This window comes from Dermacentor variabilis, chromosome 1 (assembly GCF_050947875.1).
Source record: "Dermacentor variabilis isolate Ectoservices chromosome 1, ASM5094787v1, whole genome shotgun sequence".
NCBI classification, from domain to species: domain Eukaryota; kingdom Metazoa; phylum Arthropoda; class Arachnida; order Ixodida; family Ixodidae; genus Dermacentor; species Dermacentor variabilis.
Window position 1 is genome coordinate 173,320,936 of NC_134568.1, and position 25,141 is coordinate 173,346,076.

The following is a 25,141-nucleotide window of genomic DNA, read 5'->3' on the forward strand; positions in this document are numbered from 1 at the left end:
ACGCGGCCTATTCAAATACATGTAAAAGGCAAAAACGTTTTTTCTGATATTACCCCTGTGCCGATATTAATGAAATTTGTTGCATTTGAGAGAGAAAGTTAAATTCTAGTGACTGCTGGAAGCGGAATTTCGATTTATGTCCTTATTTTTCTTAAAAAGATTTTCAAATATTCGACCGTTTGAAAAAAATAGAAGCATGAAGTTTACAAATTCAAAGCTCTGCACCAAGAACAGATATCGCGCTTCTGTAAACGGCATCCATTAGATCATTCAAAGCGGACAAATTTGATATGTCATTTTACATCGTACGTGAATTTTTTACGTTGATTACAAGGGTTCTGCAAAAGCTGTATTTCCATATTACTAATTTTTTTTTCATATGTAACATATCAATTTTGTCCGCTTTAGATGTACTGTTAGATGCAATTCACAGAATTGTATTATCATTTCTTTGTTGTTGTGTTACTTGTGTTGTGTTGTGTTACGCTGAGTTGTAAACTTGATAGCTTCGTTATTGAAAATTTTCGATTTTTGCCCATTTTTATTAAAAATTCGAAAATAAAATAAATAAATAAAGAACTCAAAGATTCGAAACCAACAGTCACTAGATTTTAAGTTTTTCTTTTAAATGCAACAAGCGTCGTGAAATTTGGTGCAGTGGTTACCGAGAAAAACGAATTCTCATTCCACATGTATTTAGATAGGAGCACCCGAGCTAAAGCTTCCTCTTAAAGCGAAGCTTTCTTTGACAACCCCCCTGGGTTTGGCGTAGGTGCTGCTAGGTCGGTAGGTACCTCGCCGGATATATATATACATATACAGGGTGTCCCAGCTAACTTGAATCAATATTTTGAACAAACCTATGCGTGGATCTTCAGAACAGAAATCGCGTGGATGTTGTTAGCGTTTATCTAAACTTACAGTACCATATTTTTGCCCGTCTTTTTTGAGTAATTAGCCGACATGAATTAATTAACTTTTTAAATATAGCTTGAAACATTCAGGCGTCAATAGGAAAGTTGTGGAGCTTCACAAATCTTGGCCAACCCAGGCACTTCCAACGAGATATACTTAGGGTGGCCGTTTTTATACGGGAAAAACGAAAGCCCGCGGAGTTTAAAAAATACCACGCTTGACAGCAGCATAATACCACTGCGCAAACGGTGCATGACGTGGCTTTTTTTTTTCATATTTCGTGGGCTTTCTTTACAACAAGGAAAGAAGGACTACGTGAGACGTATCGTAAAGGAAACAACTCGATTGGTGGTTTCTGAAGGTGCTCTACAAATCTGCATATCGTACTTGGGGTCCTCAGCCAATAATAAGAAGTTGGGTGATTAAACTCAATTAATTAGCGAGCTACGGAGAAAACAAAAGATTGTCTGAGTTACTATAGAATATTGCGAATAGTATGCGTTCGGTTCAATTCGCTTCCGACACGCCTTTCATTTTTAAATTCTTCGCTCAAGTTATGTGAGACACCCTGCCTATGTATGTATATATAATAAATATCAGGAAAGACAAATTCTTCAAGCTATCTTTCAAACAAAGAACTTGAGCGATGCTACAAGGTAAACAGAACAGGTATTTCATTTCCACAGTTATTTCCAAAGGACTCGAACCCGGGACCACCGCCTTTCCGGGGCAGCCCCTCTACAATCTGAGCTAACCAGGCGGCTAGCAGATGGCAGGGCGAAGTCGAATTTGTCAACAACTCGAGGCAATTGCGACTTCGCTTCTGCCTTCTGCTAGCCGCCTGGTTAGCTCAGCTGGTAGAGCGGCTGCCCCGAAAAAGCGGTGGTCCCGGGTTCGAGTCCCGAACCAGGACGAATTTTTCTTCACCTGTCAGGCTTTTCTTTTGAGGAACCCGTAGGGGTTTCCTTTGTAGCGATTGCTATGAACGGGTGGATGTCTGATTTTTCCTTTATTAATTACTTCTCTCCACCTTGCAGGCTTCCGCAAAACTATTACGTCAGACAGATATTATGTCAAAGTTTTCTTCAGACCCACATGCAAGTGTATGTAGTGTGAGTGCTGAAGCTGGTGTGTCAAAGTCTTCAGTGTGGAGAGTACTTAAGGGGCCACTTCATCTGTACCACGTGCAGCTGCACCAGATGTTGGAGCCCCGCGATTTCGAAAATCGAAAGAACTTTGCAAACTCGATCATAATTAAGACGGAAGAGGACTCAGGCTTTGTCAACAAAATACTGTGGACCGATGAAGCTACCTTCTCACGTAATGCCCAAGTGAACATCCACAGCGCTCACTATTGGAGAGACGAAAACGCTCACTGGGTTTTGAAGACACATCACCAATATCAGTGGTCGGTTAATGTGTGGTGTGGAATTTACTTTAGCACTTTCATTGGCCCCGTCTTTTTTGATAACACGCTTACAGGCGAAAGATACGTCAACGGCATCCTTGATGGGACGCTTGAGGATTTTCTCTGCGAAGTTCCACTGGCTAGGATCAAGGATATTTGGTATCAGCATGATGGTGCTCCCGCGCACGGCAGCAGCAAGGCTTGCAAATGGCTGCATGAAGTATTCCCGCAGAAATGGATTGGGCGGCACGGGCCCATTGCTTGACCGGCACGGTCACCAGATTTAACTCCCCTCGATTTCTTTCTCCGGGGCTACGTCAAGCATCAAGTATACCGGACACCAACCACAATATCAGAGAACCTAAAAGAAAAATTAAGTCTGCAACTCCATCCCTGATACCATCAAGAACGCCTTGGAAAATGTGCCTATGAGATGCCAAATGTGCATTCTAGCAGATGGTGACCTCTTCGAACACGCATTTTAATCAAAGGGCGCTTATTGCATTGAAGGTTACTGAAAAATCATTCCAGCCCCCTAATGCCGCCTCCCCAACTAACACCATTACACTCCATCGGTAGACTGCCAGCTCTTGCCCGTTTCAAGCATCAAAAACTAAAGCTATGTTCTTGTTCTCTTTCCACTCAGACGCTTTGTCGTTTCGGCACCGCTAGGCCAGCAGCACGCATTTGCGCAGTCATGCGATAAAAGCCGCATGCCCAAATACCTGCAACAGACATAACGCCCTGTCGCGGGCCAGTCTCGCTGCAGCCGACCTTGTTCATCCATCGCACGCTTGAGAGCGGCACAATAGCAGTGCGGAATCGCCCCGCCACGTGGTATTTTTTTCATATTTCTCGGGAATTCTTTGGAACGCGTAAAAAAGGACCACGTGAGATATATTGTGTTGGAAACATTTTATTGAGGTTTCTTAAAGTGTTATACCCACTTTGGGTATAACACTTGGAGTCTGCAGCCAGTACATAAAAAGTTGATTCATTCAACATAACTAACCGTTAGTTAAGGGGGAAATAAAAAATATCCTGAGTAAGTCTAGGCCAGTGCCAATATTATGCATTCGGTTTTACTCGCGTCCGGAGTGCCTTTAATTTTTAAAACTTTGGCTCAAGTTAAGTGGGACAACCTGTATATACGATATATACATACATACAAGGTGTCCCAGCTAGGTTTAGCCAGAGCTTAAATATATACGAATGCCACGTACCTGGACAGAACCAAGGCAGTGTTGTCTGCCGTCGCTTGGAGATAATAAGATTGATTTTTCTTGCATTCTGCCTAATAATTAGTCTTAATTAATTAAGCAACTTCTCAAATGTTATAATTAGATGAAAATTGTCAATGAGAAAATTGTAGAGCAACATGAAAAACTCCCGATACAGGTTTCAGTTGCTCAATAAGTGCTGCCTAAAAGTATTTTTCCGAGCGCCGATGAAGCCTGCGAATACACGCAAAGTGCCTCGAGCGGCTAGTCTGGCGGCAATATTGCGTGCATTTGCGGGCTTCTTTCAGGCTCGGAAAAAAACAATTTTATGCAGCACACATTGAGCAACAGAAAGCTGTATCGAGAATTTTTCATGTTGTTCTACAATTTTCTCATTGACACTTTTCATCTAATTGTAATATTTGAGAAGTTGGTTCTTTAATTAAGACTAATTATCTAATTAGGCGGAATAAAAAAAATCTGAGTATCTCCAAGCGACGGCCCACAACGTACCTTGGTTCTCTCCAGGTACGTGGCCTTCGTATATTTGTTAACTCCGGCTAAAGTTCGCTGGGTCACCTGTATGCACGTGCGCCGAATGCAAGCGCCAGCAATGGGGCTATATAACCCCTGTGTGCTGGCCAGCAAAGTAATGCCAGTGAGCGCCGTTTTTCTTTTAGCAGGAGGGCTTTCTTATGGCATAGAAAGAAAGAAAAAAAACTAGAAAATAACTTATAAATGCAAATACAACCTTGCATCGTGCAGGAAGTCGATGAAGGATCTGTCTATTCTGTGGAAACAATGAATTACCACAACCTTGTTGCAACTACGTTGTATATTGTTTTATGTTTTATGTTGTGACTGTGTCTTCTGTGTACCTCATATCGAAGAGCCAAGGAGTAACCGGCGCCGCATTTGTGCGCCAACATCTCCTTGTATCATGTCAATAAAAAAAAACGCTTAATACACGTAAGTACAGGATCGGTTCATAAGTATCTCTAAAGCGCACAGGCCTCTTACTGGAATAGCGCATAATATTCCACGGTTCCTTTGATTTTCTTCGATTTGGCTATTGGGTAGCGGTCGTAGGCTACGTGCCCATTCTTGGCCAATCCTACATATGTGTGTCACTGTGCCACAAAGGGTACACAATCCTTAAATGTATTTACATATGTGTCGCCCTTCTTTGTGAATACGCCTGGCCTCCCAATTATTCCCTGGAAAAGCATCATACATCGCCTTCACCCTTGTGACATGGTTGCATAGCTTCTCACATCGTGCATCCGCCTGATTTGGTGTTTGTATTTGGGCATAGCTTGTGAACGGTGTAGTGCACAAATACAAAAATTGCATGAGGTTACAGTTGCGACCTCTGCAATGCATAAATTTAAACACTACGAGAGATTACACGTTGCATAAGGAGAAAGACACGATCGTACACATCGCCGTTAGTTTTACGGCATTTAATTAAACACTGCACTGAAGCACATTGATTCCAAAAGGTGTGTAGAATCTTTTGTCTCATTTTTTTTTTGTATCACCCATCTAGAGCTTCTTCCTTCTTTTTCTTTTTTTTTTTTGGACAGCGGTCGAACAAGGAACAAGGAACAAGCTGTGGCGCCGATGCATTGACGAAGACAAATCTTGTCGAAACGTTGGCTCCGGCCTTAGACATCTCTTGTTCCATAGTGTTGATCACTTCCAGTCTCTATCTTCCAGTGAACCTCTGTCATGGATGGAGGACTACGGTGTTCGTTTTCTTCTTTTTTTTTCTTTACAAAACACAAGCTTCCTCGTGTAGTTCTCTCTACATCACATGTGCCTCTATCTAAAAATATGTATGCATACATACGTACTGCTATTATTGTTTCAGCATAGATACATGTGTCGTGTCGTTGCGCTGGCAGTCGGGCAGACAAACAACTATTGCGATGCAATGCAAAAGAAGCCATGAAAACCTGCTCCCATATTTCAATCAATAAGGCCGAAAAACGTGCATGACAAGTGCGGGGTACAATACAGAGAGTCCGGGTGACAGATGCTCCACATAAGGCAGCGGGAAGACGAAACGAGCTCGGTGTCCTTCTCCCACCGGGCGTGAGCGAGGCGTGGAAAGCAGAACAGCGGCGACCATGAGAGTCACGGTGCTGAGCCTAAGCTTGGTGATGAGCGCCATGTGCGCTGTACGTGCCCAGCAATTTGCGAGCCCTGCGTTCTGCCGTAAGTTTGTGTTTTGCTTCAACTCAGAATGAAACCTTCCGGCAAGAATCCTGTCTCGCAGACTCGTCCCAAAAGGAGTTGCCCGTCAGTGTGATTGCGTGCACGCGTGCGCACAAGCAGCGCGAAGTCGAGTGTAATGTGGTAGCGACGTCCTGAGTGGTACTGAATCATAGACCGATTCAGAGTCGCTCAGGTATCCCTGCCACATTAGTCAATATCTTACCGGCACCTTTACGGTTGTCGAACAATGCTTTAGGCATGTCTTCAAGTTCAACGCAGAAATAATGACACTGCTCGCGATTGTTAACCATCAGTGTTTTTTGTAATGGTTGACCACATTGTACCGGAACTTCCTACAAATTTTTTTTCTTCTAGTGAAACGAAAAAAAAAGAAATTAAACTTCTGCGCTCAGATTTGAATCGTGCGGCGTAATACGCAAACAGCAGGCAGAGATGGCTCAGCGAACCCCTACAATTCCTCGCTGCACTCTAAGGCTGTGATGAGGTGAAACTTTCTTGTGGCTTCGGCTTTCTAAACCCTACTGTGAACAGGCGTTGCTTATAGTGCTTTTAGTAGCTTGCTTATTGCGGACTTGTAAACATTCTGTGATACTTGAACTGACCGCCCACAAAAAAAAAAGGAGGGGGGGGGGGGGTGAGGGCTGTGTGACTGCGGAAGCGGAGCAACCAAAACGGAGAGAGGAGCACAAACAAAAGAATCTGCCCGTCATACCTGTATACCTCTGGCGGGCATTCAGAGCAGCGTTTACACAGCAGTGATGCCCACAGAAGCGCAGCCGACGCAATAGTCGTCTTCCGGCTGCCGAAAGCGACCTGTCGAGCAGTTTCCTTTTCAGCAACCGACGAGCAACACTTCGAAAAGCACGCATGGTCGCAAAGAGCCTTCTGAAAGTAAGTGCCACAAAGCGAGGTGTAAACTCAGCAGTTGACCACAAATCACTCCAAACAAGTGTGATGCCCGACTGACTCAACTAGTATGTTTAGTCTAGTTTCTGCGTCGAGAAAAAGAAATCGGGAGGGGGGGGGGGGGGGACATGGCGCACGAAGCAGGCTTGTGCGCAACCTAAACACTCTACTCAAGTTACGGCGCATATAAGCCAAATATGTTTGCGAGTAAGTTGCTAGCTTCCAATTATAATTTGGAGCAAGGAATTAATACTTCAACTGAATTACATTTCGGCATTGTCTTGCACTCACAAGGTGAATTACTACGCAGTTACCTTTCTTAATAAATTGATAGCTGTTACGTACACTTCTCTGGCTCGTAACAATGTGTTACCTGTAGCAAAAGTACCCAGGACCAAGTGCTCGCAGCCCGCTCAGAGGTCTTGCTGTGGGGTGGCGCTACACTCCGCAGCTACCGTCTGAGAGTAGTGCATGTAGAGACTCATAAACGTACGGGAGCCTGTAACGCTGAAAAAAAAACCAGCACTAGCGATAGCAGCACCATTAAGCAGCAGTTTGTCCGAGCTGACCTGGCGCATTCTAGCCAAAAAAATTTTGCAGCAGGTAATACGTCACTACGAGTTGACAAACCATTTGCTGTGGGGTGAAAAGAATAAAAAAAAAAGACATATCCTCCATGACCGCTAATCCGGAAACTCAAAATTATCCGCTTAGGTACTTCCGCATATGTTCAAACGCGAACTATTTCTAAGCTACTCTAATGCATTGCTCTGTAGTTTCACCTCCTTTTATAAAAATCACTTAATTCAGACTCCAGAACGTACATTTAGGACTAATGCATGCTTATGATATAAACCGACTGCAGAGCGACTACACGTTGCACTTACATGCGATTACGTGTAACAGGCGTTCTGGTCAGTTATTTCCTTTTCAGGTTTAAATTTGTGCTGATGGTACATACGAGTTTTTGTACAGGATCTCGGATGATCGCTTGGGATTATCTGGTACAGTGGTCATGCATACGGTTTTCAATGGGTGACCCACTGAAGTAACCAAAACACACAGAAAAGTGGACCTTTATTATACTACACAGCTAAAATTTGTCGGAAATGTTCCCAAATGGATCTTTTCCATATAACAATCAAATCCTAATTAACTACGTTCTCTTTTTTGGTGATATTCCATTGATTTTTAAACTCCGACGCCAATTCAGTCAATTAGCACTGCGCGGACGCGCACTATGAGAGGACGGCAAGTGTCCCGTGCGCCTCATGTGTCTCGAACACGTGGTCCAAAATTGCTGCGCATGTCCCGAAGTCAGTGCAATACCGGTGCCAAGGCCCATCACGGAACCAGCGCAATATTGGGCTGGCCCGCTGCGATTTTCGTTGCTTTTTTATGATACTTAGCAATGTTTTATGGTGGTGGCGGTGTTGTGCATAAACCGTTCTGTGATTCTTTAAAATGCTTTCTGGCAGTTTATGGTTAAGTGTGTGCATTTGGGTGCTAGAACAGCCTTTCTTTAGTAGGGTTTTTCTAGTGTTACATATAAGCTCACGCCACTGCTTTCCCGTGAAATAAGAAGTGGATTTCAAGTCGCGGTCGCAAGTAAGTTGTATGTACGACATGCGGTCCCTGTACGTGCTTTCTAAAAAAAATCTGACGTGAAAACGGCCGTGGAGAACCCGAAGGTATGTACTACATCCCCACTGCGCCCGAGCGAGTCAGGAAGAACGTGGTGCGCGACATTTTCTATAGGGTATAGGAGGAATGTACTGCACGTCATCGATGCCACCACATTGTTGCGCAGCCAGCTTGCTCAAAAGCAGCGCGTTATATCGATTCGCTTATCTCCAGTAGCACTGTGGCTTCTGTAAAAAGGACAATATGCGATTTCGTCAAAAGGAAGTATCACTATACCTCTACTACTACACTGAATAGTGTAGTGAATGTGAACTTGTCGTTTCACGGAGACCCATAGCACAAATTAAAACGCCCTATACCAGAAGGCTTTGTCAGCTTGTTGGGCGCTCAACGCCGTTCTTCCTCTTAAAAGCTTAACCGTGGAAGAACTTTTAATGCGACAGCAATTGCATGCACACTCACAGCAAATGGTGTTCCGCATAAAGTCCAAGTGCGATAGAAATGAACGGCTCGAACGCCATATGCTGCGAGTATACGAGTGAAAGCGTGCAAGGTTGAGCCGAGAAGAGTGGTGGCTTAATTGACGCGCGCCGTCGTCCCGCGAGCCTAATAGTGGAGGTCACAAAGGTCACGTGATTAAACGTAAGCGAGTGGAGGTGTGCCATACGCAGCCCGGCCGTGGCTGCGTATGGCTGACTGCGCTGCTGAGTGTATAGCAAACTGCAGGAAGTAGGTCTTCGGCACGCCATTTACGCAGAGGACATAACACTCTGAACTACAACAGGGTCTTTCATTGAAAAAGAGGAACGGCTGCAAACTGTAGCTGACCTCATCCAAGAATACGTCAGCCAACGGGGACTACAATGCTCCCCCGAGAAATCTGAGCTCCTACGAGTCTAGCGAGGCCGGGGTAACCACATGGTCCCCACAGATTCAACAAGAAAAGTCGAGGTACACCTTAAGGGGGGTCTCACATCAGAGAAGCCATTGCTCAGGGTGCTGGTCTTGTGGCTGCAGTCCAACCAGCGGGCCACACGCAGCCTTGCACTCCTCAAAACCAGTGTCCAGGCGATATCACGCATGATCTCCCGCGTAACATCCAAGAACAGAGGCATGAAGGAAGAAGACACGCTCCGACTGGTCAGAAGCCTGGTGGAGAGCAGAATCACATATAGCCTCTCCTACTGCCATCTCACACAGTTCGGGACAAGCAGGCCGACACGCTCTTGAGGATGGCTTTCAAGACCGCTCTCCGCCTGCCGATCAGTACATCGACTGAAAAATTATTGGCTCTAACGTTAGACAACACCCTCAGCGAACTGACAGAAGCCCTTTACGTCTCGCAATTACAGAGACTTGCGCGGACTCGCACGGGCCGGCAGGTCCTGGGCTTCCAAGCTATAACACAAAACCAAGAAACCTCCTCGATACCTCGTCACGTCCAAGATAGGTATCACGTTGCCCCGATACCATGCAACATCGATCCTAACCTATACTCCGGCAGGAGGAGAGCAAGGGTCTAGTACATGGAGAAAACATTCAGGTTTCATACCACGGCCCATTTTACGGACGCCGCCATGTATGGTACCAAGAACAAGGGCGCAGTGGCAGTGGTATACGAGCGCCCAGGCGCTGCATCCACTGCATCGCTACCTCCACTGCATCCACTGCATCCACTACCTCCACTGCATCGACCCGCACGATCACGGAAGCCAAAGAGCTGGCCATCGCGTTAGCTATTCGCGAAGGCCAACACGCAAACAAACCGCTGACGATCCTCACGGATTCTCAGGAGGTCTGCCGCAACTTCTATACAGGGAAGAATCGGAAGACCTGCTCTACAAGTCCTAGCCCAAACATTCAAGGAGGACACTGAGGACATCACCACCCAAACCATCATCTAGATACCGGGCCACACTGACATCACGGGTAACCTGCAGGCCGACAGAGGAGATCGACCATTCGTGCATAACCGAGCACTCATCACGCCGGTTGCAGAAGACTCGGACACTGTCGACCCTGAGTATTCAGCCATCGTGAACTACCACAGAGGGTGTCGTTTGCGATATCCACCACCCCATCGAAATCGAGGATGCCGCTGCCTGGCGTAGGCTGCAGACAGGCACTTACACAAACCTACACATATTACATCGCATAAACCCCAGAGCCTACAGGGACGAATGCCCGTGGTGCGGGGCCACACCAACCCTATGCCACATTACGTGGGAGTGCACGCTATACAACATAGAACACTAGGACACGAACACCACGAGGGAGCAATATTGCTCCCTCGTGGTGTGGGAGCAATATCGCAATCCCTCGTGGAGGGCCTAGCTGGACAGCAGTGCCTTCCGGGAAGGCACTGCTGTCCAGCTAGGCCCTCGACGACCAGCTCAAACTTATCCATAGAGCTGAGAAGATGGCAAGAGCCAGCGGAGCCCTGGACTAGGGGCCCCGACAATTAGCGATCCTTCTGATTATTCTTTTAATAAAGTTTATCTATCCTATCCTATCCTACGGCAGGTAGAAAGGCTAAGGACAAGCACAGATGGCTGGTGACTTCATGCAAGCTGTCTTCCTGTGCCCTATAGTGTTACAGGTCGCGCAATATATGTTTATCAGACGCGGAGAAGCGAGCGGCAACACAAAGCGTTCGCTCACCGCAGCCTCCTCTCTTCATCACGCTAGCATTGCGACAGTGAATGGTCACAGTCCTTGAGTCAGATTTGTGTGCAAGTGCGTGAGACCATGCTTGTTAATTTAACTAGTGATCGAACGTTTACGAAATTTATACGGCCGACAAAACTACTAACCTTACTTCGTGCATTCTTAATAATATTCTTCTTAATATTTTGCTATCGCTATCAATGGTTCGACTCTCAAGTGAAGCTGTTACCTTTTTGTTGAACTCTCAGCGCCACATAAGCGGATGCCAAATGCCCTTGCCGTCCGGTCAGACTGTACTTAACTTCATAGCGTCTGCCCGCTTTTCTCCTCTTGTATTCTTTAGGCGTAATACGCAAAACAATACGCAATGCCCTGTTACTGTTTATTTAGCGGGTTTTTCAGGCTATAAGCAAAGAATCATCTCTTCGCGATAGTATTCAATTCTTATTTTTATTTATTCCCTCTACTGAAAGAAAAAGAAAGGCAAAAAATATGTACAGTTCAGCGAAAGCCTGCACGCTTCAAGCATTTCGCATGATATCTTAAACCGATTAAAAGTAAGCAAAGAGATATTGCATGTGGCCGAAAATGCAATTTAGTAATGAAGAAACATTAAACAAGAAGCCAGAATCAAAAAGAAATCAAATACAGGCACTGCAGGGCCTTCGACGTTCCCGCAGATGACTTGAATTGGCAAAGGGATATGATGAAAGGTGGTAGCGCTTCTGTCACGGTAAAAGGAGGCCATGGAAAGAGCCCACAAGAGCTAATAGCGGCTCCAGAAATGGTCATGATAAAGATATGCCGTTCTGCAAGGTTAAAATCAGGTACAGGAAAATAATACCAAAAAGATAACAGAGAGAAAGGAAAGGATAAATGAAAGACGAAGGAGGAGTAGGGGGGGGGGGGAGTTAACCAGGACTGAGCCGGGTTGGCTACCCTGCACCGGTAGAAGGAGAAAGTGGAGGGAAAAAACCGGCTGGCCATCCCGACCCTGTGAAAATGGATGGCCAGCGAATCTGTTCGAAAACCACTCAAATGCCGTCGACGGAGATGTGAAATGTTTTATTGGCCGGCCTAGCCTTAGCACGACACTGTTGTTCAGCCTTACGATTTTGCACTCTAGGACGCTCCTCGTACTCACGCTGCTCTTCGGGAGTCTTAACTTTGCATGGTCTACCCATAGTGGTCTGGCAATGAACTTAACGAGTTGCTAGGCAGATCTCCCTTTTTTATATGAAATTTGGTGACGTCACTCACTGATTCGTACGCTGCTGTTGCCCCTTTCCCCCTGAAGCAGCTTATGCAACTGTTATCTTTACCGGGAAACACACGCGGGGAGAAGGAACGTGCCTCGCATTGTTCACAGGCGCATTATCATCCATCATGCGGTTTTGACGCTTGTTTTGTGCTTTTCTTTAATGAAATGAGTACTGAGCTATGCGTTGTATGTCTGATTCCAAAGGAAATATGCACATTTTTTCGGTTCAATGTTTTTCTTTTTTGTTTGTTTGCTGACGGACACCAAAAATCCTGACCAACTAGAGGCTAACAGCTATGCAGTAATATTAAGAGAAGGAGAGAAAGCCTGTAGTTCATGTGCATTGGAGTCACCGACATAATTGAAGCGCTGTGTCACAGACAGTCCCTCAGTCCGGTTGCCTTTAGGAATCGCAGCAGCGCTTTTGTGGCCTTATGCTGCTATGATATGGGAGACCATGGTCCCAAGACCTTGTTCAATGCGAAAGGTTTTCTGCCTAGCTAGTTTAGAGCAGCGCGGAGCGCAAGCCTCCCATCTTCTAGGGACTGACAGTAGCAAGCAGGTGTTCTACACTTTGTTCACAACAATAGGCATTGCACTCCGTGTTACATCGGTCATTCCTATCAAGAATGTGTAAGAATGTAGTGAATGTAAAGCCCGGACGAAAGCGACAGAGTAGTGTTTCTTCATTAGGCGATGGCCAGGTAACAAGCGCAGCGGGACAGAATAATCGAGTGTATGCAAACGACGGTGAGTGAAATCAGGTGTGTGCCGCCTCCGTAATACCATATGTGCTAGCTTTCTTGAGTGCCGCGCTGTGCAAGTTCTTGATAAATATATAGAAACAAAATTTATCCCTTTGTGTGTCTTCCTATAGCAGCTTCGTGGGCGATGTCGTTAGCAGAGATGATGCAATAACCGGTAGCCAATAGCTGACAAAAGACACTTCATAGGGCTGCATTTGATCACAGAATATTGCACACCAATTAGCCGGTTCTTTATTAATATCATCAACGGCAACATTCTCCGAACCCGTCGATGTTGTGAGATGAGATATGTGTTTGACGTTAGCTGACTTTCATGGTATAACCACTTCACTGGTGGCTTCTGTCAAAGTAAAATGTATGCGAACAAACCAAAGTTGCTTGCTTCGTGGCAAAAAGGCAGTTCAGCCTCTTTCATAGCCCTGGAGCGGAAACGTGCGCTTGTTGAATGTACAACAATGAACGTACTTGTTAGAATTCACGCTAAGCGGAACTTTCTTGAATCGTACCAGTTAAACGCAATGCACAGACACACATCGTGCGTGCAATATTATTTTATTTCCGACTACCCGGAAGAAACTGTTGCCGTTCTTCTCTCATCGCAGAAGCGTTGCGCCGTTTGGCTTCGCCGTAACGCGCACGCTCATGTTCTGCATCGCGTTTTGCAGCACAGCAAACACGTGCCTGCCCGGCAAGATGCTTATCCTTGGTTTTGAAAATGCACTTCGGTCCCACGACCCAGCTACAAATGCAACAAACACCCACAATGGCTACGTTTGTATGAATTCGACAAGAAAGAATCGAATCAGACTGGAACATCAAGACGGGACAGCGCTTACGCGAGCTCGTATACTTAGGAGTCAAGATTGCTGCGGCACCTTGCGGCGAGGTAAGAGAGAATACAGCGCGTCCCGTTCATGGCTGCGCGGTGGGAAACTCCGACCGGACCCGTCCGCTTCCACATGACCGTTGGTCGAGCTGAGTGAACCCGCCCCGTGCAGTGAAGCTGGCGCTGCCCGACCGTTTAGCGTTCACGTGAACGCAACAGGAAAATCTCTGCCCGACAAGTCAGCAGACTGCGCTAGACAGTCCGTCTGTTGCAATTTTTCTTCGCTTCATTTTCCTTTATTTATCTACCTCATTATTTAAGTGAACAACCAATTACTAGAAATACACTTGACCCGTGTTAGTCGGGTTCACGTAAACGCCCCAAATGCAGGTGTTTGTATGCTTAGCCGTTTCGCTCTGTTTATGCTAATTTGTGGACCATTTGCCATAAGTGCCGCCCGATGAGTGTCTGACCCGCATGCATGATTTATTATTATTTTGTTCTCCCATTCTTTTATTCTTTATCCTGCTTCTTCACTCACTATACGCTGCTTTCCTTTAATCTCTGTCCTATTCTTCGCCGATTCAGAAACGCCCGTGTACCGGGTGTACGTCAAAAAACCCCAGGTCGCCAAAATTATTCCGGAGTCCCCCGCTACGGCGTGTCTCAAAGCATATCGTGGTTTTGGCACGTGAAATACCAATTTTTTTTCATGACTGATTATTTTATGTACATTTTCTCTCCTAAACCAGTTGGCATTGCGCCCCTCCTGGTGGCAGTTGTCACTTAGCTCTCCTTCTCTTCTCTGTGATTGTTTTAAGCATGCAAACGTAATAATAATAATAATAATACCCACATGACCTGGCCATGTGGGTATTATTGTAATGTGTGTAATGCGTAGAACTATGTGTAATGAATTTGTATAGTCTTGGTGCTTGTGGCTTCAGATATTCTTGCGGTGTTATTTATTATGCTATATGTTTCTCAAATTTTCAAGCAATAATAGTTTTCGAAACACAGCAAGTCAGTAAGTCTCTGCGCATATGCACAATGATTGCGAATTGTTGCATTTGCAACGGAATGTTTTGTTGAAAATTATTGATTTGCAAAGACCCAAATCCGTTTGATGGCTGAAGGACAAACTTTACGCGAATCCATTTACTACCCATCATTCCCACACTGCAGCTCCCGCAGACATTAGCTCCAGAGTTCCCAATAGAAAATTCTGATAGGAAACTCTATGTTGTGGGGGATGGGGAGTGGGGTGAGGGAAAGGAAGTTTCTCTTCAACGTAAAAACTCCAAGAGAAGAAGTCCCCGCAACCAGCATTGAGCCTGTAACGGTGCCCTCTGAAAGGCATGCAGTGGCTCACAGCGCCACTCTTGTGGTTAGCACCTCAGTGCACAAGACACTCCTAAGAAAGCAACGAGTAACGAGGAGATAAGAAGTGCGATGCAGAAGCGGTTCGCCAAACCCTCGGCTTCCTTGCTGGAGGCAAAGGGGAGGTGTAGTACAGCCCTGATCATGTCGCACCGGTGTACCAGGCAGTCCTAAACCGGCAACAATGTGAAAAAAAGTTAGCTTTTCACTATGATCTGTAACTGCTGAATATTACCCAGATATCCTCGAATCTTACTATGTGGAGCTGTAATGTCCTGTGAAACCTAATTGAAGCGGCATTGACGTTATCTTAGTGCTGCAATACCGAATACTCAAGGTGCAAATTTGAAAACGTTGTCATGCATGGACAAGCTAAGGAGAGATTACGAGATAAGATTTGGTACGGAGAAAGTCAAGGATTGCAGATACCTGTAATATTTCTAGGTCGTGAATTAGCTATAATTGCTCGGTTCTCACCCTGCCCCGCACAGAGGGCTTAAAAATGCGCTGTTCACCTTTTTGAGGACATGCCGACTGAGTGCTAGACCTTTAAGAGCTGTAGCGCGCTCCATCGCGTTTACGTGCACAATTCCTCTCTCTCTGTCTCTCTTTTTTACTGCGACATCAGTTAAGAGCTCGAAACTGGATTTGTTTAGTCCATCCTTATATCCATCCGTTCCGCTGATGACGACCGTTGTCGTCACCGATGACACTGTGTCGTCGTCAGGCCGCCTCCCCATTCTCAGCTGCCCCATCCCCAAAGCGCGAAGGAAAGGATAAATTAGTCCACAGCCACCACTACATTCCTCGCAGTGCAGACAATCCCAGGAAGTCGGCTTATAGAGAATGCCTTTTGACCCACACAATGCATGGCTCCCCCAGCACAAAAGTATACAGTCGCCTCGTAGGTCCCCCCAAAGCACACTGACCGGCTAATATAATAGCACATCATATTCAATGGTTCTGTAATAGAGGTGGAGCACGTAATTTGTTGCAAACATATCACGCAGTACACATCAACCTACCCAAAACGCGCGAAGGGTCGCCAAATAGGTGTTTAAAACAGAAATTACTCTACCACTGCCACTGGGATTCTAACTCATTCTGGCATTAACATGGTTCTAGCGCCTGGTAATTTGTCCACGGTCTTGCACTCCACGCAGATTCTGAGTGGTGGCATCTGTGCACGTATTTCGGATGCCACAGTAGAAAATTGTAGCTTGTACATTGCAATGGCATGTACAATATGTAGAAGTTGTTGTTGGTGGTGGTGGTGGTGGCGCCTCTGCACATGGAACGTACCCACGAGGGGGTACTGGCCAATGATCGCAACCGAAATTGAGATGATCGTGGTGTGTAGGTGCGCAATTCTTCATCGTCATGGTCGTGAAAACAGTGTCGATGGCACAAAGTAAGACGTACGCGACAATGATGATGATGGGTATCAAACATAGCACATACGAAGCATGGAGGATGCCCCAAGAATCCGACGGTTGGCGGGAAACAACGCCGAAAACATCGACAGCGTCACTGTCAACAATGCCATCCCAACGACAACACCACAATTAGTATAGCTCACAATTCACAGTGACCAAGCACCATCAGCAACGCAAATGTAGAGGGAAAATAGTTAATTGATTTGCACTAGTCTTACAGGCCTAAAGTCATCATTTAGATATATTATTCTCTCCCTCCCTCTCTTTTACAAGTTTCACTGTATCACTTCGCTCGGGACATGCCTCGTAGACGAACTTATGCCCCATACGGGGCGGATAATCTCCAGCTGGAGCCTTTCGAACTACATCACCGAGGTTGAAAAACGAAAAGAATTTAACACAGAAACTCGTAAAGGATGTGGGCTTACCGTGTACGCCAGGCATACTTACTTTCAATTACTGCATTATTCTACAGCTGCACCTACCCTTTCATTGTTAATGCGGAAGGGGGAAGTTAAAATGAAAATTCAGCTGTTAACGTCACAAACCAATTCCATGTGACTGTTGCTTTATTAAGTCCTTCTTAAGAAGCACCGATTATGCACCTGCTGAAGCCTCGTTCACTCTGGTCGGATGTGCTTCTCTAACATTGTTGTGCACCTAAACTGTTGCCTTTTTCGTTTCTTTTAGCTCTAAGAATGAGAGAAAAAATACGAGTACTCCAGTGCACGGTGAACAACCTGCAAGACCGAGTAAGTGTGTCACTCTTTAGCTTATCTGTTTGGGCGTTAGTTATGTGTTCGTAATTGAGTTACCGGCCAATCTGAGCCCGCAAGACTTACTTGCACAGGGATCTCTCACGTTGCATGCAACAAATAATAGCGTGTAACAATATTACTGGCGACCCGCCGCGGTAGCCCAGTGTCGTTGCGCTGTCAAAGCCGACGGTTCGACCCCGGCCGCGGCGGTCGCGCGCCGATAGGCGACGCAATGCAAAACACGCTCGTGTGTGCCATGCATTGGGTGCACGTCAAAGAACTCCAGGTGGTCAAAATTATTCCAGAGCCCTCCACTACGGCGTGCCTCATAATCAGGTTATGACACGCAAAACCACCAGAATTTAATTTTTTTTTATTAATTTCTTCAAGCGTTCATTGTCTTTTTGAAATGACAGGAACGCACAAAATTCGCTAAGAGTTTGTTATGACGATAGCATTGCTGGTGAGAAAGCCTCCTGGTTATTTTTTTCGTTGTAGCGCGCGCTGTAGTGGCCATTACACAGGCTATTTTTGTCAAATATCTAACGGACCATTGCATATGTAATGTAATATGCAGCTACTCTCACGAGTAGCAGCATAGCAGACGATCGCGGGAGCCGGAGCGAGTGCCAAGACGTTACGATTATGGGTGTGCGAATGGTAACTTTCGAGACCTAGTCGAATCGGAATCGAATAGTGCCAGAAGCGAATAGAATCGAACACTTTTCGAACGATTTTCGAATATTTAACAGCTGTTTTACCATTAATATAAAACAATGTTCACATCCCAGCATATTCACAAGGTTAGCAAGCTTCTATAATTACATCGTAAATGATATAGCATTGTTTATTGAAAGCAGAAAATGAACATTAGAAGCAAACAAGCAGTCTATTTGCATACTCGGGAATCATTGGTGAGTGCGCACGATAGCGAATTCGCCGGAAAAGCCTGGCTCTAGGGACGACGCAGCGTGCTCCACTACGTAATGTAACTTCTCCTGTTTTACATCTACTATGACAGCTGGGAATGAATTTGTCGCACACTTGTTCCAGTTTTTGCTTGAGCGAGCCTAGTTGGCGATCTGAAATGTTCGAAAAATATTCCTATTGTGGAATCGCGACTATTCGATTCGAAGACCGAACCGAATAGGGCAATATTCAGTTTGTTACTCGAAAACTTCGAATATTCGCACACCCTTAGTTGCAATGCTATATGACCACGTGACCACCTTCAGCGTCATGATGTCATGACGAAAACGAAACTGGCTGTAGAAAACTCGCAAAATTCGTAAATAAAATAAACAACATTCTTGGGCTTTACAAAACGTGAAACTAAGCGTGAATGTAAATGTTGCAGGACAAAGAAAGGGTGTTCCAGGTCATGCAGTACAATCGCTTGGATGGCAGAAAGCTGGCGACATGGCTCTGCACGCCGGTAAGAAGAGAAGAGCTGCAATCACGAACGTAATTTGCGCAGTCAGTGCGCAAATTCGATATGATTACAACCTACAATGTACATCTTGTTTGCCTTTGCATTCTTACCGAAATAAACAGGAGCTTAAGCGCCTGCGATGCAGCCAGCGATCAAGTGCAATGAAGAATAGCTTGTATTTGGACATACTGCGCAAAAATATTTTCTATCAGTAAAGTTTGTCTGACTAAAATTTTTTTTTCAACACAAATTCAATTTAACTTTCCTTACTCAAGATAATATCGCTCGATTCATCACACTTCACGTGCGAAGTGCTCACTAAATGACGAATAGTACCGAGTACATATGGCAATCGTATACCCTGGCCTGCACCATTCTAAAAAAAAAAAAGCGGCGCAAATGTGTCTAAGTGATCCTCCACGTGCGCGCGTAAAACGAGCTGCAAGTGCTAGCAGCAAACGGCAACGTTGTCTTCGCACTCGAGGAGTAGATTTTAATGAAAGGAGGAGAGGTCGGCCTGGAGAGCGCGTCTGTAGCCTGCTACTCCTCACTGGGGAAAGGGAAAGTGGGAAATACAGGGAAATGTAGGTGGCTGGTGATTATGTTATGACACAATGAGCTACTATATACACGTTGTCCGCGCGGATGCGCGCTGTAGACACAATACACGCAATTGAGTAATCTGGTCCACACATAAAGTTATCGCGCAAATACATTTCGCGCTGTCTGCACATCTCAAAGGTTCTAGAGACGATTGTTTAAACCAGTCTCACATAGAATGTGCAAGAGTGACTTTATGACACGTTGGGCATGGTCGACTCTTCTCCACGCATCTAAAATATTTTCTTCCGAAAAGGGAAGGGAGTCCAAGCAGTCAACACTAGACTTCAGTGTTCTTCGCTCGGTCGCATATTGAGGGCACACGCAAAGTACGTGAGCTATTGTCTCGGGAGTGTGACAGACGCTACAGTCAGGGTCCTGTGCTTGTCTAATCTTGTGAAGCTACATAATTGGAAGCGTGGCGGATGTAAACTGTACATGTAGCACCTTCCGTGAACGATCTAGTTACCTAGAAGCTATTAATTAGTTTGTTGAGTTCCTTATTTTAGCTCAAGCCCTCGCTTAAGGAGTTATTCACGATTACATAATAAATATGCACTGCGAAATTTTCGTAATCTGTCTGTGGTTGAACGCCAAAAAGATTTTGATTCAGCGTCTCGCAAACAGAGAACCTTGGGATGACGGCCCACACAGTCGTACCTTGAAGCACCCAGGGAATATACTAATGGATCGACGGCATACCGCGTAAACGCAAACACACCAACAGACGAGTCTGCATGCCCGACATGTTCTAAATATCTACAACGCTGTGCGTCGTACGACGTGCCGTAATCTAGTAAGGTCAACGCTCCCGCCGCAACTCACGTATGGGCTGTCAGAGCTGCTTCCAAGGCAACGTCATGTCCCGTGACACGCAGGCCTGGAAGTAGTTGAGACAATAAATGAAACGCGATGCACCAGTCTTCACCTTTTCGAATGCGCAATGACGCATTCGAAAAGATGCACAGATGCAGTGGAAGATTTGATCGTCATGTCGGAAGACACACTCGCATGGCGAGAATGCCGCAAACTTTTGGGGTGATTTGAGACTCCAGTGATTATTTGATTCCCTTAACTAAATGCGAGCGAATAGTAGTTACCGATGCACCGAAAGGTTACGCATTGGTTCCCCGACGGACTTGTATGAACGGACATTGCGTAAATTTCACACAAAGGACGAGCTAAAGCATCTTCAAATCGTTCCGCAGCACGCGACAGCAATACTTCTAAGCAGTGCTGCACCGGATCGCACAAGCCAGAGAGAAGGAAAGGCTCGCAGCGTGCCCTTTCCTCCTCTCCCGATGAAAAGGTCTTATAACGGCGACAGCGAAATTTCGCCTGGAGTGCCGCATAATTGCTATCGCAATACACAGACTGTCTCCAAAAGATAGTTATTTTCATTTAGGGCAAAAAAGCCCTTAGTTCCCTTCAAAATACTCTCCAACGGAGTAATTGGACTTGTCCAAGCTTTTCTCCCACTGTTCGAAGCAACTCTGGAACTCTTCAAGCTTAATGCTGTCGAGTGTCCCCTGCGAAGTTGTCTTCACCTCGCGCACAGTGGTAAATTGCCTCCCTTTATCGAATTTTCATGTTTAAAAATAAAGAAGAAAATCACAAGGAGCTCGATCCGATGCGTAAGGTGCTAGGGGAACGCCGGCCCATCCCTGAGAGACCACGTCATTTACTAAAAGCAGAGTGAGCTGTGTCGGGAACGGGAAACCAAGCACCCGTGTTCCGCAATATTGCGCCTTTCCGTCTTACAACTGCTTTTTAATCGCCGTAATATCTCCAAGTGAACTTACTGAATGACAGTTTGGCCAGGTAGACAAATTACCGCTGCACAATTCCACATACCCCGAATTGGGGGGGAATGATCGTCGTTTTCACACGAGCGCACATGTCGCGTTCTTTTTTTCGGTATTGTTGAAGAAGACGTCTTAAAGTGTGTGCAAAGTTGCCTCGTAGTTGGGTCGTATACCCATACCACCAGCTTTCGTCACCCGTGATCATCTTCGAAAAACATACTGCGTCACTTGCGCTTTAATTTTTGAAATCGTGGCACAAAAAATCAAACAATTTTTCTCTTCTTTTCTTGACTGATTCCATGCTCAAATCCACTCACAATAGTTTCAACCCATGCCAGCAGCTTCTGAAATACTATCAATTGTGTAGGGACGGCTCTAGTTCTTCTTTCGTTTATTTTTTTTTTTGTTGAACCGCTTCAACAACGTCGTAGGTACCACTGGTTGAAGATCGGCCAAAATGAGGACGTTCTTTAGCGCTCATTTCTCTTTCTGGAACCGCCAGAACGACTCGTGTACGGCTCAGTGCCTCCTCCGTAAACATCGTTTGAAGCATTTCAAGCGTTTGTTTGGTCGTTTTTCCAAGAAGGAAACAAAAGCTCAACGAGATTCACTGCCTGTTACAAACAGACGTACGAATTTGCACGATTAGCGCGACAATGGTGGGGATAACTGTTACCACAAACCCGTACCACAAACCCGTAGATGTCCACCTACACCCACCTAGCAAGAGAACACAGCAACACAAATACGAACAGCTCGATGAAATTAGTCCGGTATTCCAGTCCGGAACAGCTCCTTGAAATCAGTCCCTCGTGTATATATATATATATATATATATATATATATATATATATATATATATATATATATATATATATAGTGTGTCCCACGTAACTTGAGCCAAGTTTTCAAAAATGAACGGAAGCGAATTGAACCGAACGCATACTATTCGCACTGGCCTATAGGAACTCATGTATTTTTTTCCGTAACTCACAAATTAATTAAGTTTAATTACCCAACTTTTTAATTATTGGATCAGGACTCCAAGTATGATACGCCCATTTGTAGAGCAACTTCAGAAACCACCGATCGAGTCATTTCCTGTACGATACGTCTGACGTAGTCCCTTTTTTCCGGGTTGCAAAAAAAGCCCTCGAATTACGAAAAAAGAAAGCCACCTGACGGAGCGGTTGAGCAGCGGTATCGTGCTGTTAAGCGTGCTTTCGGTGAACAAGGTCGGCTCTCGTCGGATGGTGGCGCCAATATATGTATACATGCTGCTGGCCGAGAACTGCCAAGAAAATAAAGAACGCCCAGCCGCTTCCTTTTTGCCAGTCACGATGCAGCCGACCTTGGTCAATGAACGCACGCTTGAGAGCACGATATCATTGCGCAACCGCTCCGTCACGTGGCTTTCTTTCATACTTCGCGGGCTCTCTTTGCAACCCGGAAAAAAGCAACCCGGACTACGTGAGACGTATCGTACAGGAAATAACTCGATCGGTGGTTTATGAAGGTGCTGTACAAACCTGCGTATCATACTTGGGGTCTTCAACTAATAATTAAGAAGTTGGGTAATTAAACTTAATTAGTGAGTTACAGGGAAAACAAAGAATTGCCCGAGTTGCTATAGGCCAGTGCGAATAGTATGCGGTCGGTTCAATTCGCTTCCGACACGCGTTTCATTTTTGAAAACCTGGCTCAAGTTACGAGGGACACCCTGTGTGTCTATATATATATATATATATATATATATATATATATATATATATATATATATATATATATATATATATATATATATATAAAGTAACCCCCTCGAGTTAGTTCTATGAACCTTTTCAATGCCTCCTCACTCGAGCTTTTCTGATCTTACCGTTTACAAACAACAGTTGCTTTCTATCACTTTAATTTGTAACACTTTTTGCTTCCCTCTTTTTTTCTAGGCAGCGCAGTTTGCGTTACCGAAAGTATTTAAGGTAAGTCAAAACAAATGCATGATGCTATCGCACGAACATCCATGGGGGTTTACGTAGTTTTCAACTGAACTGTAGAACTAGAACAATAAAGACGTGTTACGGCGAATTAAATAATACAAGCCACGTGCCACAAGTCCTCTGTGTACAATGTATCACAAGTTCGGTACCACTGCGCACGTTATAATCACGCCCTGGTGCACCTCTCGCTGTATTAACAGTTAATGTTCTGCATTGTATAAAATGCACTTCCACTTTCTTTGCAGAGAAGACAGCTCAGAAGGTTCGTCACAACCGGCATCCGCTGCCAAAATGCGCTGATGGGAAACGTTTATGATACGAACGCTCATAACCACGCCATTGGATTGCCACCATCGTACGAGTGACGCACTCGTCACGCATCTGCGACATTCAATTGTTCTGCAATAAAACGAATCATTAGAGGCGACCACCTGTATAGAGGAACTCTTTAACAGTTTTGAGCCTCGGTCACTCTTTCCTTTTTTTTACTTGCTTGTCAGGTGGTTTAGCGAATACATTTAGTAAATGTAAGAGAACTAGAGAAATCAAAACGACAAAGGCGATGGAGGTCGGCGAGGCGAACGCCTTGTTTCCCATCCAAGTAAGTGGGAGAGAAAAGGGGATGTAAAAAGAGAAAGAGCGAGCGAGTACTGCACTTTCCCAAGATGATCCACAGCACAACTACGGACCGTCATTCCGAAAGGGCCACGTGCCCTTTAAAAACCGCAGTAACGCGAGAACTGCTCTTTGAATCAGATACTGTTGCCACCGTCCCAGAACCTTTGCCACTGAATACGTCCTGTAGTCCCCCCGGCTTAACGCAGTGTAGAGAAAGAGGCCCGGGTCATTGCGTCGAGGACGGATGCATAACAGTTGCCCCACGGTCAGTGGCGTAGCTAGGTCGTCTGTCACCACCCAGAGACCATAGGTATTGTCGCCCCTCCTCCTCCCCCTCCCCCATTAAGGGTTGTAGTAGTAGTAGTAGTAGTAGTAGTGGAAGGAGAAGAAATTCTCTGTTTATTTTATATAAATTGCAAAAGCACGTGGAGACGCGTGATAAAATTTTTGAAAACGACAAAGTCGAGCGACCTTGCGACGAAGTGCAAGGTACTTTAGTGCTGTGATGCTGCTATTGTATTAGTCGGAAAAGATAAATCTAGTAGCATGGTTTTGAACGGACTCTAGTGTTTTTGTCAGGTTCAATTGATTAGGGTTCCATGAGTCGCATGCGTATTTTTGTTTTGGGTTCAGTAGAGTATTATAAGTTAATAATTTTACAGAAGATGGTGCTAGGCGCAAGTAATCGCGCAAGAACGCGATTACTTGGTTACGTAGTGTCACCAAGTAATATCGGCACAAAATTCAATACCTAGCTATGTATACGAGGTTACGGATGAAATTGGGAAGTCACAAGGGAGGTATTCTGGTGTAGGGTAGTTTTGCATGCGGTGACAAGACGTCTTGTCAGCGTTCAGTGGCACAATACAATTACTAAACCGCTCTTCAACGTGATCAAGTTCGGACTGAGGTGTTCGAAACTCGCTAATGCTGTTAATTGGCCGAGAGAAAATGCAGTCGTCTGCAAATAATCTGCTGTTTGAAGAAATGCTAGTACGTAGGCACTCAATGCAAATTAGAAAGAGCAAAGGGCCAAGCACTGTATACCCTGACGTACACCCGATACAACGGGAGATGATGCAGAAGAATTTTTGCATACACAAGTTGCTTTCGGCACGTTATAAAACTTCGGATCCAGTTTATAACGAGTGGGTGAAGGTTAAAACGCGAGTTTTAAAGAAAGCCTTTTGTGCGGGATATTATCAAACACCTTCTTGAAGCCGGTAAATAATGCATATACTGGTACGTTATTATGCAAGG

The 25,141-nt window shown here is 45.2% G+C and overlaps 1 protein-coding gene across 3 annotated transcripts; it reads left to right on the top strand.

The window, feature by feature from the left end:
* Positions 1-5,450: 5,450 nt before the first annotated feature.
* On the top strand, positions 5,451-23,702 carry LOC142588112 (uncharacterized). Of its 3 annotated transcripts, XM_075699590.1 has the most exons (6): positions 12,967-13,012; positions 13,695-13,915; positions 17,362-17,423; positions 18,787-18,864; positions 23,213-23,245; positions 23,509-23,702. In XM_075699590.1, the coding sequence occupies exons 2-6, from the start codon at positions 13,723-13,725 to the stop codon at positions 23,626-23,628; spliced, it is 486 nt and encodes a 161-aa protein (XP_075555705.1). In that variant the 5' UTR covers positions 12,967-13,012; positions 13,695-13,722; the 3' UTR covers positions 23,629-23,702. The 3 variants fall into 3 exon arrangements, with proteins under 3 accessions (XP_075555721.1, XP_075555714.1, XP_075555705.1); XM_075699606.1 differs by lacking the exons at positions 12,967-13,012; positions 13,695-13,915 and adding an exon at positions 5,451-5,763; XM_075699599.1 differs by lacking the exon at positions 13,695-13,915 and having other exon boundaries at positions 12,870-13,012.
* The last annotated feature ends 1,439 nt before the right edge of the window (positions 23,703-25,141 follow it).